Source organism: Crassostrea angulata, chromosome 8, assembly GCF_025612915.1.
Source record: "Crassostrea angulata isolate pt1a10 chromosome 8, ASM2561291v2, whole genome shotgun sequence".
Classification (NCBI taxonomy): Eukaryota; Metazoa; Mollusca; class Bivalvia; order Ostreida; family Ostreidae; genus Magallana; species Magallana angulata.
Window position 1 is genome coordinate 51,400,428 of NC_069118.1, and position 18,049 is coordinate 51,418,476.

The 18,049-nt window shown below is 34.5% G+C and overlaps 1 protein-coding gene across 15 annotated transcripts in view; it reads left to right on the forward strand.

Moving 5' to 3' along the window:
* Positions 1-2,252: 2,252 nt before the first annotated feature.
* LOC128157675 (calcium-dependent secretion activator 1-like) overlaps positions 2,253-18,049 on the forward strand; it is a 41,001-nt gene continuing 25,204 nt past the window's right edge. For 6 of the 15 annotated variants that reach the window (XM_052820264.1, XM_052820261.1, XM_052820265.1 and 3 more), the window contains exons 1-3: positions 2,254-3,178; positions 14,039-14,119; positions 14,857-15,023. In XM_052820264.1, coding sequence (XP_052676224.1) covers positions 2,393-3,178; positions 14,039-14,119; positions 14,857-15,023 — 1,034 coding nt within the window. In that variant the 5' untranslated portion in view covers positions 2,254-2,392. Of the gene's footprint in view, positions 3,179-14,038; positions 14,120-14,856; positions 15,024-18,049 lie in introns of all 15 variants that reach the window. The other 9 variants (XR_008239846.1, XM_052820262.1, XM_052820258.1 and 6 more) reach the window with 2 other exon arrangements.

An 18,049-nucleotide genomic window follows, 5' to 3' on the forward strand; every position in this document is an offset into this window, starting at 1 on the left:
TCATTTTTTTTTTCAGAGAGGTCAATTTTTGTAAAAGCCTCAGCGGAATTCAAACTCATGAGTTACAGATTGTTAGTAATATAGATTCACATCTGTAAACTGTATATTTGCATTCGTTAACTAGAGTTGTTAATGATAGTTTCACACTCTTGAAACTATATTTATCAGGTAAACTATTTTTGCAGTCGCAAATGGTTGTTTTCGGTGTTAATTATAGTTTCACACTTCTGAAACATATAGATGACCGCGTTAACTATGGTTTCAGATGTGAAATATAGATTATCGTCATTAACTATAGTTTTCTGTCCGTAAACTATAGCTCACAACCGTTAAACCTAGTTTATCGACTGTGAAACTATGTCTAACTCATTTTTGTGAATTTGGCGTGCCATACATGTATACATATACATACATGCATAATGGATAATTAAAATATGTTACAGCAAAAATTGATGTGTATTACATACACTTAATTCTTTAGTTAGTAATTTGTATAATTAATGACCACGCAGAGTTACCTTCCTTTGTATCTACTTTTAGGTACGTATGCATATGATATACATCTCTCTCTCTCTCTCTCTCTCTCTCTCTCTCTCTCTCTCTCTCTCTCTCTCTCTCTCTCTCTCTCTCTCTCTCTCAGGAACAGACTGGACCTAAAATATCTGATTTGAACGCACATGGTTTCCCCAGAAATTTAGAATCCCAATTAATTTGAAATGAGTTAAAAAAACTTTATACAAGATTTGGTCTTTTGCAAGACTGTGTGTTTAGATATTTTTTCACTTCAATATTTCGTCTATACTTACGTCTAGTATTGCTGAACATTCTAAAATGTAATGAAATTCATCGCCACTTGTGAGTTCTTCGTTTAAAACACAATAAACGTAGTCTCTTATTTATATAGAGGGGTACCAAATACCATCTGCCTATCTCAACAGTAAAATTTTACGTTTATATCTTTAATTCTTTGAATTAATCTCTCACAATTAAGATAAGCTGTGTATGAAAGTATCCCAGTATACACAAATTATTGAAGCACCGATGAGCAAGTTTCATGGATGGAAAAATAAGATGACTTTTAACACTTTTTTATTTTTGAAAGTAGCGTCCAAATATTTGGAGGTCTGCTGTCATTCCCCGATTTTCAATGATATATATCAATCAGTTATGAAAAGTTCACTATGGGTAAAGAAAACATAGTTGAATATACGGACGGGTGTACTGAAATTAAAAGGAATGCAGGAAATTTTTGTCATTATATGCAGGCAAATTCTGGAAGATGGTTCCCTTCTCGACATTTTAAAATGTGATTTATATTCCCCCCATGTAGTTATTAACAACACAACATTTAAAGATAAAAAAAAAAACAACATAAAAAAGAGGAAAGGATGCCCCATCCCCCCCCCAAAAAAAAAATAAATAAAAAAAAATAAAAAACCCAACAAATACCCCCCCCCCCCAAAAAAAAAAAACAAAAAAAACAAAAACAAACATGTTTAATTTCTAATCAGAATCATAACACTTGATCGAAACTCAAAACTATACTGACCAAGCTTTTAATTAAATTAAAGCTATTGTAAATGTGTCTAAAAGAAAAACGTGATTCACATTCTGGTCATGGTCAAATTCAGCGCTGAATTTTTGTTTTCCTCTTTCCCATAGAATTCATGTCTTATTTTATACATGTAATACGCTCGTCAAGAAAAACTTTCCAAACACGTTCTCATACATGTATGCGCACATCCAAATTTTTTTTAAAGGGGGGGGGGGGGGGGGTCAAAGGGATTGTTGTGTTTGCCGAAGGGATGCTTGTCCAAGGCCTACGTTATATAGTATATATCATTTATGACTACAGTATAATTTTCATATCTTTCCTAAATGAAAATATTACATAAAATAATTCATATATTTATCTTTCACAGGATTATGTCATCTGCATAAATCCTTATAGTGTGCCATGGAACATTTAAGAAAAAGTTGACAGGTCCAGTATATAAGGGGGAAAATTCTCAAAATTAAGAGAAAGATATTTTTTTATATGCTACACATCAGGCCCCGGGGCCATTAAAGTTAGACGAGCTCACTTTTGATCTCAGTCTCACTTTTACAAAAGGAATATATAGTGGAAAAGTGAGACTGAGATCAAAAGTGAGCTCGTCTAAGTTTTATGGTCCCTGGGCCAGAAGAATAAAAAGATCCTGAATATTCCATATTTATCCGAGACAATGTATTTAACCTATTTTGCTCCGAATTTGTAAATATGGGAAATCAATAATGGACTGCGCATGTGCCATATATTTTGACAGAAAGTGGCACCACTTGTAAATAAACACATTTAGCACAACTGCACACCGGTTGGTGAGATCGGGTGTGCCTTCGATTCCAGGAGACGATGAGGGAGCCGTCATCCAGCGAGGAGGAATCGGAGAACGAAACAAACGACGACGAAAACTCGGACATCCTAAGTATTCATAACAATGTTGACCAAAAGAGTTTGTCCGCCAGTGGTGAAAACCTTAGTGTTGTAAGTCATGGACGGGGCCCTCCCCGGCCTGCGAGCCCCTCCCCCTCCCTCATCAGTGACAGGGAGAAGGCAATCGAGGACACGGAAAAACTGGAGAGAGAGGAAGAAGAAAGGAAAAAGCGTTTGCAACTGTATGTGTTTGTAATGAGATGTATAGCGTATCCGTTCAATGCTAAACAGCCCACAGATATGGCAAGAAGGCAAACCAAAGTCACAAAACAGCAGCTACAAACTATTAAGGAGAGATTTGTGGCGTTTCTAAACGGAGAGACTAGTATAGTGGCTGATGAAGCATTTACAAACGCTGTTCAAAGTTATTACGAAGTGTTCCTAAAGAGTGATAGAGTTGCAACCATGGTTAAAAGTGGTGGTTGCTCTGCAAATGATTTTAGAGAAGTGTTCAAAAATAATATAGAAAAGAGGGTAAGGAGCTTACCAGAAATAGACGGATTAAGTAAAGAAACTGTTTTAAGTTCATGGATGACAAAATTTGATGCAATTTTTCGCGGAGAGGAAGATCCACGAAAGCAGCCACAACGCATGTCTACAGCAGCATCAGAGTTAATTCTTAGCAAGGAACAATTATATGAGATGTTTCAGAATATACTTGGTGTCAAGAAATACGAGCATCAGATTTTGTATAATGCATGTCAGGTGAGATTATTAATAAGGAACTGTATTCTTATAAAGATATACTTGTAACATGTAATGGGATGGGAGAAATATTATAATGATGGACCAGACCGGAATTCAAACTCAGACCCCCTAAATCTCTTGTCAGGTGCACTACTCACTGAGCTAACTGGAGCTGGTATACAAACTATGATGGTTTGGCCATCACACATGCAATAGAGATATCATCACTGAATATGATTCAGTGTTGATCATGAATGATCATCTAATTCATCTTTCCTAAAGCACTTGTACTCTTGTAGATTTACAAGTTTACAAGCAAGTTTGCAAGACCTGCATACAAGATTAGTTAACCAAACAAAAATTTACTTCTTTGAAATTCTCTCAAAAATTCTTTCCTTCTAAATTTGATAGTAGTATAGTGTTGCATCGCAAGGTATAAGAAATCTGTGAATCCGTCTTGATTTGCTGAACAGGTCCAGTACAATCTCCAGATTTAGCTATATAGCTTGAATAAGCTAAATAGCTTTATTAAGCTATTCAGGGTAGCTTCATTTAGCTATTTTGTCATATATTTTTCTTAAATGTGTAATTTTTTCAGTATGTATAAAAAATCGCACTTTAGTGCAGTGATAATTTTCAACTTTGAACTGTTCTGTAAACAATGCATGTAAAGATTACTCATAAGTTTGCGTCTCCTTAAGAGACTTTGCACTAAAAGTTTTGGGGCAACTGATTCATGACCACACAGTTACTTCTTGAATGAAATATAAAGGAGGTCAGTTATGGTGAACACGATAATTGATTGGTAATAATTCATCACAATGAGAAGAAATCATACTTATCCACGCCTCATTGCACACAAAGTGGTGAACAGTTACCCAAACAATGGAAATATAGTTTTTGCTTCAAAGTGTTTAAAAGCTGCAGAGTTAAATCTATCTTTAATTTGGGTCAAGTTTATAATGGTCAGTGGCACAAATATGAGTAGCAAGTTAATTGCGATTTTTCGTCCATTTCTTACAATAAATATTTTCTTTAAAAACTGCATATAAATAGCTTTATTAAGCTATTTTGAATATCTTAATAAAGCTATATAGCTTTTTCAAGCTATATAGCTAAATCAAGAGATTGTGCTGGACCTGCTGAATTATCTTAATTTGCTAAAAAATCAGAGAGGGCTATGTAGTAACAGCTAACTTAGTAGATAGTACTTGCACATCAACATGATCAAGTTTAATTGAGGTACGTAGCATAACATTTTCCTTTAAAAAATGGTGTGAACTGCTTTTCTGTTCACTTCATCATTTGGAGATATAGATGGTGTCCATGGAAAACTGGAGTATCTGCGCTCATGTTTAGTCCTCCCTATAAAATATTGATATGCTTCTAAATTCAAATTCAACTGAATGGTAGGAACAAAATTGTATACTAATACCAATACAATTCGATCTGCCTTGAAGGTCCTTCAAATCCCATGACTTATACTTTTTATGATAGTGCGTCACAACATGGCAATTTAATTGCATTGAACAGTTGTTTTTATCTAGATACCAAGTCTAATTTTGTTGCGCAGTGGATACATTTTATATATTTAGCATCGAGATCATCCCATTTAAAATATAAATAGTTTATGTGTTTGAAGAATTTTTCTCAAAGGTGTGTAAAGATTTAAAAAAGTTAGATAATATCATAAGAAAACCTAATGGAGTAATCAAGTACATGTAATACCGTTTTGATGTTTTCTGACTTGTGAATTGCAAAACTGAAGGTGACAATTCAAGTTGATTTAATTTGCAAAGCAAAAAATCTGTTTGATTTATTTATCAATTTGTTTTTGTTATAATTGACAGTATAGCACACACATTGCTGAAACAGTTTTATGTGACAATTTGATTTGACATTTGATATCAGATTAAAGCACAAAATCAGTGCCATGTGTTTAATTATAAATATGTTCCTGATCTATAGAAAGATGACAATTACATGCATTTCTGTGTGCACAGATGTTAGGAATGAAATTACCTATGGCTAGTTAATGTTGAATCATTCTGTGGACATCATATTTGTGTAATGTTGTGGAGGACAGCAACGGATGAATTTACAGTGAATGTTTGTATACTGCAGGCCAATAAATTATGACCACTAGGGTGTAAAATTAGGAGAGAGAGGCTATTGAGAATCACTGCTTGGCAAATGTTTGTATACCTATAAATAATAGATATCTGCTAGGATATGGATATTTTGTATGTGTGTGTGTGTGAGAGAGAGAGAGAGAGAGAGAGAGAGAGAGAGAGAGAGTGAGAGAGAGAGAGAGAGAGAAGTGGTTGCAATTTGCAATTATAGGCACACTGACAAATAGAAAGAGAGAAGAGAAATAAATGAATCAAATATTTTAGGGTATTCAAAGAAGAAATCATATTTATCATATAAACATTATTAAAAAAACTATTCTTATTGTTTCTGAAAATCATATTTACATAATACTGGCAATCAGATCCCTTTTATGTTTTTGCCTACTGTTACATGCATAACTTGGAACAGTTTACTATATCTTTATAAGGGGTTAGCTGACCCAAGTTATGCCATATCATATAATACACTTGGTAGAAATAAAATGTATTATAAAAAAACCCCAATGTTAATTAGAACAAAATCTGATTTTTAGATACCAATGTTAAGCTGTAAATTTTTGCATTACTGGGACATGACGAAGATGACTAAAATATGGTCAATTTGTATTCAGTGTATTTATGATAGAGATATTTCTCTTATGATGAAGATCATTATGCCTGATTAAGTACACATTTACAACTCTGGTATATCTCCTAAACAGAAAATAAAATAAAAGATGATTAAGCGAGATATGAAACATAAGCCTCTGAAATTACGCAATGTAGCAGTCCCAATGGATAGACTGGCTTGTTTTAATATAGAACTGTAGGGTGGGTGTCTACAGATACTAGCTAGTATAGTTTTGATCTCTTTGGAGAATTGATTCTGTGTAATATGAGTATGTTTTGTTTAGTCTGTATATTTATAATTATTCATGATATTTGAGGATACTATACAAGGGAAATGATGGTTCCTTATTAAAATGCCTCCAGGAGGGGAGAGTGTTAATTGTCTCGGAGATTAATTTTCACCAGATCTGCCCACTAGCGGGTCTGTAGTCTGTAAGAGTTTTGAAGGTTTGTCACTTTGATTAACTATTCTTGGCAAAGTGTCTGAAATATTGTATGGCTCATGACGGCAAGTTTTCTCTGTTAAAGTTGGTGTCTATCCTTTTGAGAGAGAGATTTGGGGAGAGAGAGACAGAGAGCAAGCAAGAGAGCAACAGTGTTAAGTAATTGCAGGGGAGATGTGCAAATCTAGTGCTGCAAAATTCAAATTTCTTTAAATTACATTATAAAATTAACACAATTATGCTTTGGACCCCCCCCCCCCCCCCCCCCCCAGCAAACTCAAATAACCATAAGAACCCCCCTTGAAAACTTTCATGGATCTGCATATGCAAGCTCAATAAAGTCCCAAAGAGATAGAAAAGAAATAGGAGGAAAATAATTATTTATTGAGAAGTGGTTGCAATGGTTGCAATAAGTGACCAGTAGATATTTCAGACTGGAGAGAGAGAGAGAGAGAGAGAGAGAGAGAGAGAGAGAGAGAGAGAGAGAGAGAGAGAGAGAGAGAGATTAAAGTTTAAAGTGTGAAGTGGTTGCAAAAGTGACAAGTAGATGTTGATGGGAAGATGGGAAGAGAGAGAGAGAGACAGAGAGAAAGTTTGATCTAAAGTTCTAGCTGATTGATGCACAGTTTGAATCTCTATTGATTGAGGCTCTCCTTAGCCACACTAGCTGGGACAATTGGATGTGTGGGAGGGAGAAGACGGTGCCACATTGATCTTAGTTCAAAATTTTCAATTCCTCAGAGAAAACAATCAATTACTCAAACTGAAATGAAATAGAATGCTTGTTATTTAAAGGGTACTATTTACTAAGCAATCTATTGCATGATTAGGGGGTTGATTCTCTTATTATAATAAATGTTTTCAAACTCCTGCGCAGAGTCCAGATTCCATAAAATTGGCAACTGTGATGATCAGATTATTATATAATAACTAATTTTTGAAAGGAATTTTTGAAATTCTCTAATTTATTTTTGGATTTTTTTTTTCTTGCTTCAAACCTGATTTGGAAAGAAAAAAAGGAAAAATTGGAAATTTTTATTGGGAATAATTGAGTTGACTGGACAGGGAAATCCAATTTTTTTTTTTTTTGCAATATAATACAAATGGATGACTCGAAGTCTTGGACTGTTATTTATATGTTGATACCTAAACTGCTGTTCAAAGTATTCTAGAGAAGAGCTCGCTGTCATAAATGACCAATTTTTTCTCGATGGATGTATATAAAATACCATTATTTTTATTATGCAATTATTCTTTTATAGGTCATGATTGGTAATTTGGAAACTAATATTCACTCACTAACAAGAGATGGAAATACAGTCTATATAAATACTCCCAATGAATTACATTCAATACATTGCAGAATGATGGTTATACAACTTCCAAATACTATTAACTTCCCAATCATGTGACTATGCTGTATGATTGAAAAAAAAAATTGCGTGAATTAACTTGATTTCTACACACACAAAAAAAATAAAATGGTACAATAGGATGTACATGCACATGAATGATAGTACTGTGCAAAATCGTCTTCAAAACACAATGGGTAGAAAGGATATTTTCTAACTATATATAAGAAGACAGGTCGAGCTTTTGTTGTATAATTCATCTGTTGACATTGATTACCATTAGGGGAAGTTTTCGCTCTGTTGTGTGGAAACTGCTCCCTGGAGAAATGCAATCCTTTTCCTCTCACTCCGAGTCAGAATCTGATACCGGTCCATATAGAGTCAGCGGAGGGGCTAACACCCAGGGTTATGCAATGAATAACTAATGCAGCTGCATATTGGAAAGAAAGGATATGTTGTAATAGATCTGGCTTTGATCTTCTCTATCGATACGAAGCTTGATGTAATTTGAAAGTTTTTTGTTGTAGATTATGACAGTATTTTTTGGTCAGTTTTTCGATAATCATTGACTCGGAAGGTAATTGCATCATTTTAGTTACGTAAAGGATCCAAATGATTGTATTAGTTATATTTAATGACTTTTGAAGTTTTCAAAATTTGCATTGCTTAATAAAGAGGAACATTTGAACTTTTAAAAAAATGTTAATTATTTAAATTAAGGACCTTATTTCTTTTAGACCTTGACCTGCCTTGGCTAATTTTGTAACTCAAAAGATAACTCACCATTTCGTGAGAGAGGAGACGCATTCTTGTCAGAAAAAATTAAAGCCAAAATTTGTTTTTTTAACTTCCGCAACTTCGACTATGATTTAGCTTCCCATTGTTTCAGTGTCATTTTGGATAGAACTGAAAACTCTTTAGAGACTAACTAGAGAGGAAGAAGGGGAAGGTGAGAATTTGCGTAATCCAGAGAGGAGAGATGAAGGATGAGGGCTGTCTGTTGTCATATTCGGCTTATAGGAAAAATGTTCCCGCAAGGGAGATTCTCAATAAAAAAAAGAAATATTAAGGTAGATCCGACGGCAGGATACTCAGTCAGGCAGTAATGTAGCCTTAATTGAAATTTATATACTGGCTTATTAAGTATAATAGCGAGGGGCACTTAGAAAATTCAAATCAATGTATTGAAAGATTTTTTACCCTTTGGTTATCAATTTGTTAAGCACAACATATTTTTAGGTTAAATCATAATTTGATTAAAAATAAAATAAGCATTAATTGGTCGAATAAAATATGCATCGGTGTTTAAAGATCTTTTATGACCCAGGGACAAAAAATGCTCTTTTAGAGGAGGGTTAATGAGTGTGTCTATGGGGGGAAGGGGGGGGGGTTTGCTGGAGGTGGTTCAGTCCAGATAAGGGAAAAGTCTCCTTTTATGAAATCAGTATCAACAGTATGGAAGGAGGTTGTGGGTAGGAGGGGGGATTCTCTAGATTAGATTTGGGGGGTGGGGGTGATTTGGTTGCCTATATTTAAGTATTGACCTGTGGCGTGACTTGGATGCCTTATTCCTGTGGTGTGATTTGGTTGCCTTATTCCTGCGTTGTGACTTGGTTGCCTTATTCCTGCGGCGTGACTTGGTTGCCTTTTTCCTGCGGCGTGACTTGGTTGCCTTATTCCTGCGTTGTGACTTGGTTGCCTTATTCCTGCGGCGTGACTTGGTTGGCTTATTCCTGCGGTGTGACTTGGTTGCCTTATTCCTGCGTTGTGACTTGGTTGCCTTTTTCCTGCGGTGTGACTTGGTTGCCTTATTCCTGTGGTGTGACAAGAGACAGTTGACCGAAGAGACTGTGAGGGATCAGATTTTGTTTTATGCCTTCCTGTACTGGCCTCAGACTCTGTGCTGATTTCCTGAAAACTCTGGCACTTTGGCCTAACAATGTGCATTGATTTTTACAGAAGACTGCACAGAAATCCCTCCACAGCAGACAACTTGGGGGAGATTAAACTGTAGTTAGCAGTCAAGCTACTCTGGTCTTTATTCATGAAATATTGAAAGTAAATGATCAATATCCGAAACTAGTCCGTTTTTAGGGGATCTGATCGTGACAAGGCCAAGTTTAATTTCACATTATTTTGACGTAAATAATTGTTTACTCACACTTTTTATTTTGCCTCAGGGGTATACTTATTCTTTAATTCATCTATTCCAAAAGGGAAGGCAAAGGTTTTTATGTTCTTTCAATTTTGAGTTAACATTTTTGATAATTGGATTACGGTGTAATGTAATTTCTTTTAAATATAAAAGTATATGTATTATTATTGGAGATTAAAATACCGGTAAACAGACCCTGTTTATAAGAACACATTTACGTTATCAAATGAAGCTGCTTTTGTTAAACTACTGCATGGATGAACTATAAATAAATGTTTGATACATATAGCGCCATCAGGTATAAAACTTAATCAGAAAATCCGGTTGATGAGATTGCTTTCAAATATTGCTGGAAGGAGAGAGGTTTTATTTCATCCTTATTGGATCGAGTTGGGTTAAAAGTAGACAACGATTCAGTTGGATTCTGATATAAAATTCACAAGGCTGTGTGAAATCTGATGAAATAAAGTGATATAAATTTAAGGTTGAACTTAACCACGATCATCCGTGCATGTATAATATATGAGGATTTAAAGGAAGAATGGGGTTAACTGATTTACAAAAAGTGAAAAATTAAGTCACCAAAAAATTGAAAGTTTATTACGGTAATAGCTTTTCATGATCATTAATTGTATAATAATTTTTATTGGTACCCTTTCCACATGATTTGAACAAATCAAATGATATGACTCATAAATGGGACCTCTTAATGCATTTTTATATGCTTGGATTTTATGTAACCTGTATTTTGAAAGGTCATGTGCATGGCATGCTGAATACTGTGGTACATGCCATGATCTGAGCATATCGTGTCAGAAGGCGTTGGTTTTTTTTTGAAGGCTTAATTAACTTTTTAGATGCACCTGTCTAAATAAATTTTGATTCTTTCATTCACTGGTTGAATCATCTGATAATGATGCATTGGTCAAAGCACAGGTTAATGCTAACATACAGGTATGTACAGTTTACAGGTTGATATGTTAACTATACTGCACACCTGTTCTTCAATAGTAATTATCAGTTGAGGATCTGTTACAAATAGGAATACTTAATGTGTGGTTTGTATTGGTAGTAAATCAGTATCACTAACAGCTGTTCATATAATGGTGTATAAGGCGAAGCTGACTGATTGAGCTTGAAATATGACAAGGGGGGAAGGCTTAAAAAGCAAAAATTATCACAGGGTGGGTTCATGTTCATTACTGCAGTATCTATTCCATGAAGACTCCACTGCTTTACTGTATTCACCATAATTATGAAAATATATAGTATTACTGTAAACAGGGAAATATTTACCTTGTTTTATTTTCGCCCCTTTTGCCTTGACGTTGTCAGCGGGCGAATTTTAAGACGGGGCGAATTGCCATGTCTCAAATTATCTCTCTCCAATCACAATTTTGTCTGAGTGAATTCAAGATGAGGCAAAACTGTTTGTATGGGAAGATTGGTAACAACATTTTTTACACAGGCCGAAAATAAGCTTGCATACAGTATATTGTTAGAGGAACAGTGTGCAAAAGGCATCAATATACTAAGAAACTACCAACTGTGCAACTGTAATATCCTTTCAGTCATTCTTAAGATAATAGCATGCATTGGATTATAGCAGCCTGTATGATGATGATTTGATTTCTCTAATGATCGAAGTCTGTATATAGTAATGAACAGAAAACGAGATCTCTAGTTTCTATACACTTTCAATATTTCTAGTACTTTCGATGATGTTTTTTGTTGATTGTATGTCTCAAAATGTTTATAAATTTTTGTATTAAGCTGAGTGAACCAAATTTTCCCCAAAGTATCCCGTGGTGTGAGAATAGAAAGGAAAGAGAATGCTATTGTCTGCTGTGGGACAGTTTGGTTGCATTGATATTGTTTGCATGATAACGGGCCAGTGTCCTTGTAATGACCTTCAGACAGCTGTTACTTGTGGGTGATGCATCTTTTGTGATACGTCAGCCATTGATGGGATCCTTATCTTAATACATATGTACATTAAACTGGTATAAAAAAGTATGTAAATGTAATTATAAAGTAATGATTTATAGGGATAGACTGTAAATTATTTTCATATTTGCCATCATCGATAGATTATGTGATTTGACTATACATGTAGTGATAAAAAAGAATACTTGCATTGACAAATTTTTGTGATACAATGTATCATTAGTCTAAATGTTTAAACTGTTAACAAATTAAGACATTTATAGGCTGGATTATATGTTGAGATATATATTTACAACTATACATAAAGTTTTTGTTCACCTTGCGAAATAATTGTAGATTCCTAATTAAACGCAAGGAATTAATATACTAAGTACATTGTATTCCTAAAACCGTGAGAAGCACCTCTAGCGGATTTTGAAATCTCGCTTTTAATTTTTAGTCAGGTGTAAACTTAATGAAACTATAATAAAAATTAGATGTTCTCAATTTCATATTCTCATGATTTGTCGCTAAATGATTGAATCGCATAATTAAGTACTCTTGTAAAATAAGGAATTTACTGTTCTCTAATGCAAATAGAAGTAGGTTTACATTAATCTGTGTTTAAAAAAAATGTTAAGATTGTTTGTTCAGTAACAGCAATTTGTTATATATATGTAATTATTTGGTGATAAATAGTATTTTGTATGAATAGATCACATGATTAGCACTGACTGTCTCTGTTCAACCATCATTACATCTCATTAAGCTTTCAATTGCGAATTCTTTGAAGATTCTCATACGAGTTGAACAACGGCTTTTAGCCGTAAAAGTCCAGAAATACCTGATATTTCTTGTACATTTTTCAGTGAATGTCGATGCATGTCTTTTTAAAACACTAATTAGTTAGATAATGACAAAAAAATCTTAATTAATGTCTGTCTGCACCTTAATGAGATGTCATTTTAATGGGCGTAATATGGAACATAGAAATTCACTTTGCCATTATTTTCCATGCACATATTAAAACTTCAAATCCTCGTGAAACTTAATCAACTGTAAAATCGATCAGAGTGTTGCTTTAAGTGGATTTAATGAATTATAATTAATTGGATGGACAAGAGATTTTTTTTTTTAATGGAGAACAATGTCCCCGTCAACAAATGCATGTATAAACTCTGTTTGACTCTGTCACATGATACTGTGTCTGACGTTCTTTTTTATGGGCTTCCTGTGTTTATTGGCATACACTAAATCAATCCGGACAATAGTTAAAAAGAATGGCCAGCTAGGCTCTCTTGTCCACCGGTGTGACCAGTGGCCAAAATGAAGGAAGGGGGTAATAAAGGGGTTGCTATGGTGTTGACTATTGATCCCCCTCCTCCCTTGATCTGGGAACTAGTATGCATCATTGATCTTATTCCTGAATTGATTCTCTCTCTATCTCTCTCTTTTTCTCTGCTTTTTATCTGTGTCTGTCTGTCTGTTCATCCATCTATCTGTCTCTCTCTCTCTCTCATATTGTGTGTTTATTTAACTCTCTTTTTTCCTTTCTGATTTAAGAGATTAATTAAAAAAATCTATGACAACATGCATGCACAGCTAGAACCTTATGCTTTATAGTCATCCATGTGTCATAATGCGTTGAAAGGTTTCCATGTTTGATTCAGGATATATTTCCACTAGGAATAAAAAGTAGAATAGCTAATGATATTATAATATCTTTCACTAACATCTTAAGATAATGAGTACAAGCTTCACAAAATGATGACCAAATTAACGCTATTACCAGCCTGAAAGGGCCGAACTCTTGCATCCACCTCACTTATTTGCTGGGACTGTGTATTGACAAACACCTCCGACCGAGTGTGTGGTGTAGTATTGGAAAAAAAAGCCCAATCAATTCTTAGTGTCAGACAATAATAGCTAGATATACATTGCAGGCCATTTGTAACACAGAGAGATCCAATTTGAAAGTTTAGGATTCCCAGGTTCCCTTCATGAACACTTTAATTCTGACATGCAGAATGATATATTTATGTAATATCTCCACTTGTTTCTAAACTCAGTTAAAAATTCAAAAGTTTTTCTGTGTTTATAAGCTGTAATTTTTTTGCAGATTGTTAAATCAAACACCCACTGTTACTAGCTGTAGAGTTACCCGATCCTTTGTAAATATGGACACTATTTGTATAGTACTTGAATGCAGCCATTAGCCAATGTTTTTTAGTACATGTATAACGTTTTTTTTTTTTTTACAGTTAGACAATGCAGATGAACAGGCAGCCCAGGTTCGCAGGGAGTTGGACAGGCGTCTTCAGCTAACAGAGCAAATGTCAAGGGTATTGATATTGTAAAAATCATTGCTGTTTTTGTGGACTATTATAATATGATTATTTAAGTATCTGATGAATACAAATTTCACCAAGCCTGAAGCACAAAGTGAAAATTGTTTTTTTACTCATGAGGATAGCTAAATCACATTGATAAATTTTAAAAATCAAACTTAATCTTTTTATTACATGTCTACAAATGAATTTATTGGATTTATGATTCAGACAAAAAACTTGTGTAAGTAAACCTTATACAGTTGGAGCCTTATATTACTTACTTTGTCTACTGAATTCATATAACACAGTGAGTAAGTGAGAGACACAGAATTTCATTGAAAGTAAAAATGATGATAAGATTATTATATACATGTGGAATCAATTGTAACCTAACTATCCCTATAGTCCTCTGAAAAAAAAAGTTATAATCACCTGGAAGGTCACATGCAGACTGAAGAATTTCATATTTTGTGATTTCTAGAATGTTGGATATAAAACCATTTAGTGATGTTGTTTTCATTATTCAATCATGGACCAAAATCATTATAATCTTAAAGAATCTATTATAAATCTTTGTTAAGTATGAAAAAATTATCTTTGAATCACAAAATTAGAAATATAGTATAAAATTAATTACCCGTAATTTAGGGTCTAATAGGAACTCAAGTAAAAAACTTCATCCTCTTCATTTAACAAAAATAAGGTTTCTGAAGTTCTAGACTCTAATTTGATTGGTTGGTGTGTTGTAGATGAGGAAGCACCCTAAGTTTGTGGTGAAGGAGATGGAGAGCATGTATATGGATGAGCTGAAGTCGGCCATTAACCTGCTGATGGCTAACCTGGAGAGTTTACCCGTGTCTAAAGGAAGCACCGACTCCACCATCTCACGGCTCCAGAAACTCAAACGCTACAACAGGTGGGTGCAGTGTCTGGCATAGCCCTTCCTTGTACCTTACTCCACCACCTCCCCTCCTCCCCGTCACATAAACTTGGATGTTACCAGTGGGTATATATGTCTATGTAAGCCCCCCCCCCCTTCTTTAACCTCCACCAGAAACTCAAATGCTACAACAAGATGGTGTGGCTGCATCTCAGTTTCAGGCCAGACTTGTACACCCCCCCCCCCCCTCCCCCACACACACACACACACACACACTCACACATACAAAGCAATCTGCAACCTCTGCTACCTCCCCTAATCCCCTCTCTCAACATTCTCATCCCATCTACCCATACATCCACACACACACACACACACAAACACACACAGTCTCCAAGTAATGATAATTTGCAGTGTTATATGCTCCTTCATTTTAATTAATGTTTGATATGGTAGATTTAGCTTTGACATTACAAAGTTAAACATTATACAGTTGTTGACCGGTGTTTCAGGCAACAGTTGATCTGTCAGACCAGTTCGCAACAGTGCCGCTCCGACAGATCAACTGTTTTGGCCTTGGGCAACAGTTTGCGAGCCAGTCCGACAGATCAACTGTTGCCCGAGACAAAGTCAACAACTGTTTTGTTATACCCCTAATCAATAACACCTTTTCGTGGAATGTGACGTCACTGGTCAACAGTCTTTTTTAACAGTCAATTTTAACCGCTCCAATCCAACAGTTGCAGTCCAACAGTCAAAATGCTGGACTTTTTTCGTATAGAGTTATATAGTAACTGTTTTACAGGGGTATAGCAATTCAGACTATTACATCAGTGGTACTTAATGTTTCTATTCATAATTTCTGTTATTTAAAAAAAAAAAATCAAACTTGTATGAAAATAAACTACAGAAGGAAGATATTTGATATTATATATATTACAGTCAAACTTGTATTAAGCAGCCACCTGCGGGAGACACCCAAAGTGACCTCTTAACAGAGGTGACCTTTGAATCTTGTGAATTTGCCAACATCAAATACCTTATTAAAACAATGATCACAATAAAACAATAATGTATCAAAATGAAAGATAAAGTAATTGATTAAATGTTTTTATAGTATCTATTATATTTACAAATAAGTACAAATACATAACAATGCATTGTGTATGCAATTTTTATATTTTTTAAAATTATTGAATAAAGTCATTACGTGGTAAAACCTTGTCGCTGACATTTTCACAATTATAACACTAACTATTTTCATGAGTACTGTATACATAGAAAACAAACACTTTTAATACAAATCAACAATTAAGTTTTTAACCGACCGTATCTGAACTCAAAATCATATTATTTAATCAAGCAATGTGCTCTTGCCTAGCCGCGGACATTTTTGACACCTATTTCATTTATGTTTATAAAACATTGGTAATACATAATTAAACAATTCACTTGATTCCCATTCGTATCTGATCTGCCAATTATGTATTATAAATACATCGATTAATTTGGTTTCTCTCGCCTCAAGCGTATAATTATTGTTTACATTTATTACTCAACATTCGGAAGCCATGTTTAAAAATGTGACCGGCCAAAATGGCCGTCTAATGCATGTCGACTGTACAGTTTCGGATCAAAATACGATGACCGCTGACCGTGTTAGACAGGTGGCCGCTCTTTAGAGGGCAATTATATAGCTTTTTTCATCGGGAGGAAATCAAATGACCACATACGAAAGGTGACTGCTTAATAGGGGTGGCCGCTTCGGCATTTTTGACTGTATTTGTTAAATTTTTGTGTGAAAACTTTTGGCAATATAGACCTTCATTCTCCCCCCCTCCCAAATCACACACACAAAGGAATTTAGAAATAGCAGAATTTATGAGTCTAGATGAAAGGAAGGACCACCAACACAGTCCATTAACAAAATTAAATCCAGCATTCATTATAATTCTCAAAGTAATTCAATATACCGCATACTAGACTTTTTTTTTCTTAAATGTAGGTTTTGGGTAAGTATACCATTGATATTTTAATCAGAAATGACATTTTGAGTATTTTTGTGTGAGTGCACAAAAAAGCGATAATTTTTAAATAGGTCAAACTGACCCAATTAGTTGCCTGACTGTGCAGGAATCCATTTACTTCAGCGTTGTGTTGGTTGTAAGTGGTGGCTACTGATCAATGGCATTTCAGTCCACTGTTGTTTATCCCAACACCTCAGAAACATAATCATCAGGAATTAATTGGAACCTTTCTAATCCAAAACCTGTCTAATCTGAAACCTATCTAAACAGAAACCTGTCTAATCCGCAACCTTTCTAATTTGAAACATTTACAATCTGAGATTGTCTAATCCGAAACCAGCCTAACATGACATTTGCAAGAATATGAATTATTCAGAAGCCTTTTGATTATTTTTCTAATACTGTTAACTGTTCTTTTTTTTTTTTTTAATCTTCTTGAAACTTCTAAAATGAAAGGACACCATATTCATTTTCAGCAAAATGCCAAACCAGAAACTCCTACAAATTATTAAAACAGAAAAAATTGCAATTATTTAATCTTCTTGAAACTTCTAAAATGAAAGGACACCATATTCATTTTCAGCAAAATGCCAAACCAGAAACTCCTACAAATTATTAAAACAGAAAAAATTGCAATTTTCTCATTAATTTTATCAAATGACAGACACTGTATAATAAATTGCTGTATCCAACAGAATGAATTCCATTCTGAAAAATATTTGTCAAGCAATCAATTTGAAAGTTTATCCAAAAAAAAAGGTAATGGCCTGTCTGTTAGACGAACCATGCTTTCAGCCAAAAGACTTTCCGCAAAGACAATTTCGGCTCAGAGAAATATTTTATGACCTATCAGATGATCTCTTCATTGACGTAAGAGTCATTTCCCAAATGGATTTCCGTGTATGAAAACTGGCAGGTTTCATCATAACATAACTCGTTTGTTTACACGTCTTTCAAATTAGCCAGTTAATCTTCCATTACTAATAAAAAAAATCGCCGTATTGTGTAGCAATGAAGCGATTTGGGTTGTTGCCC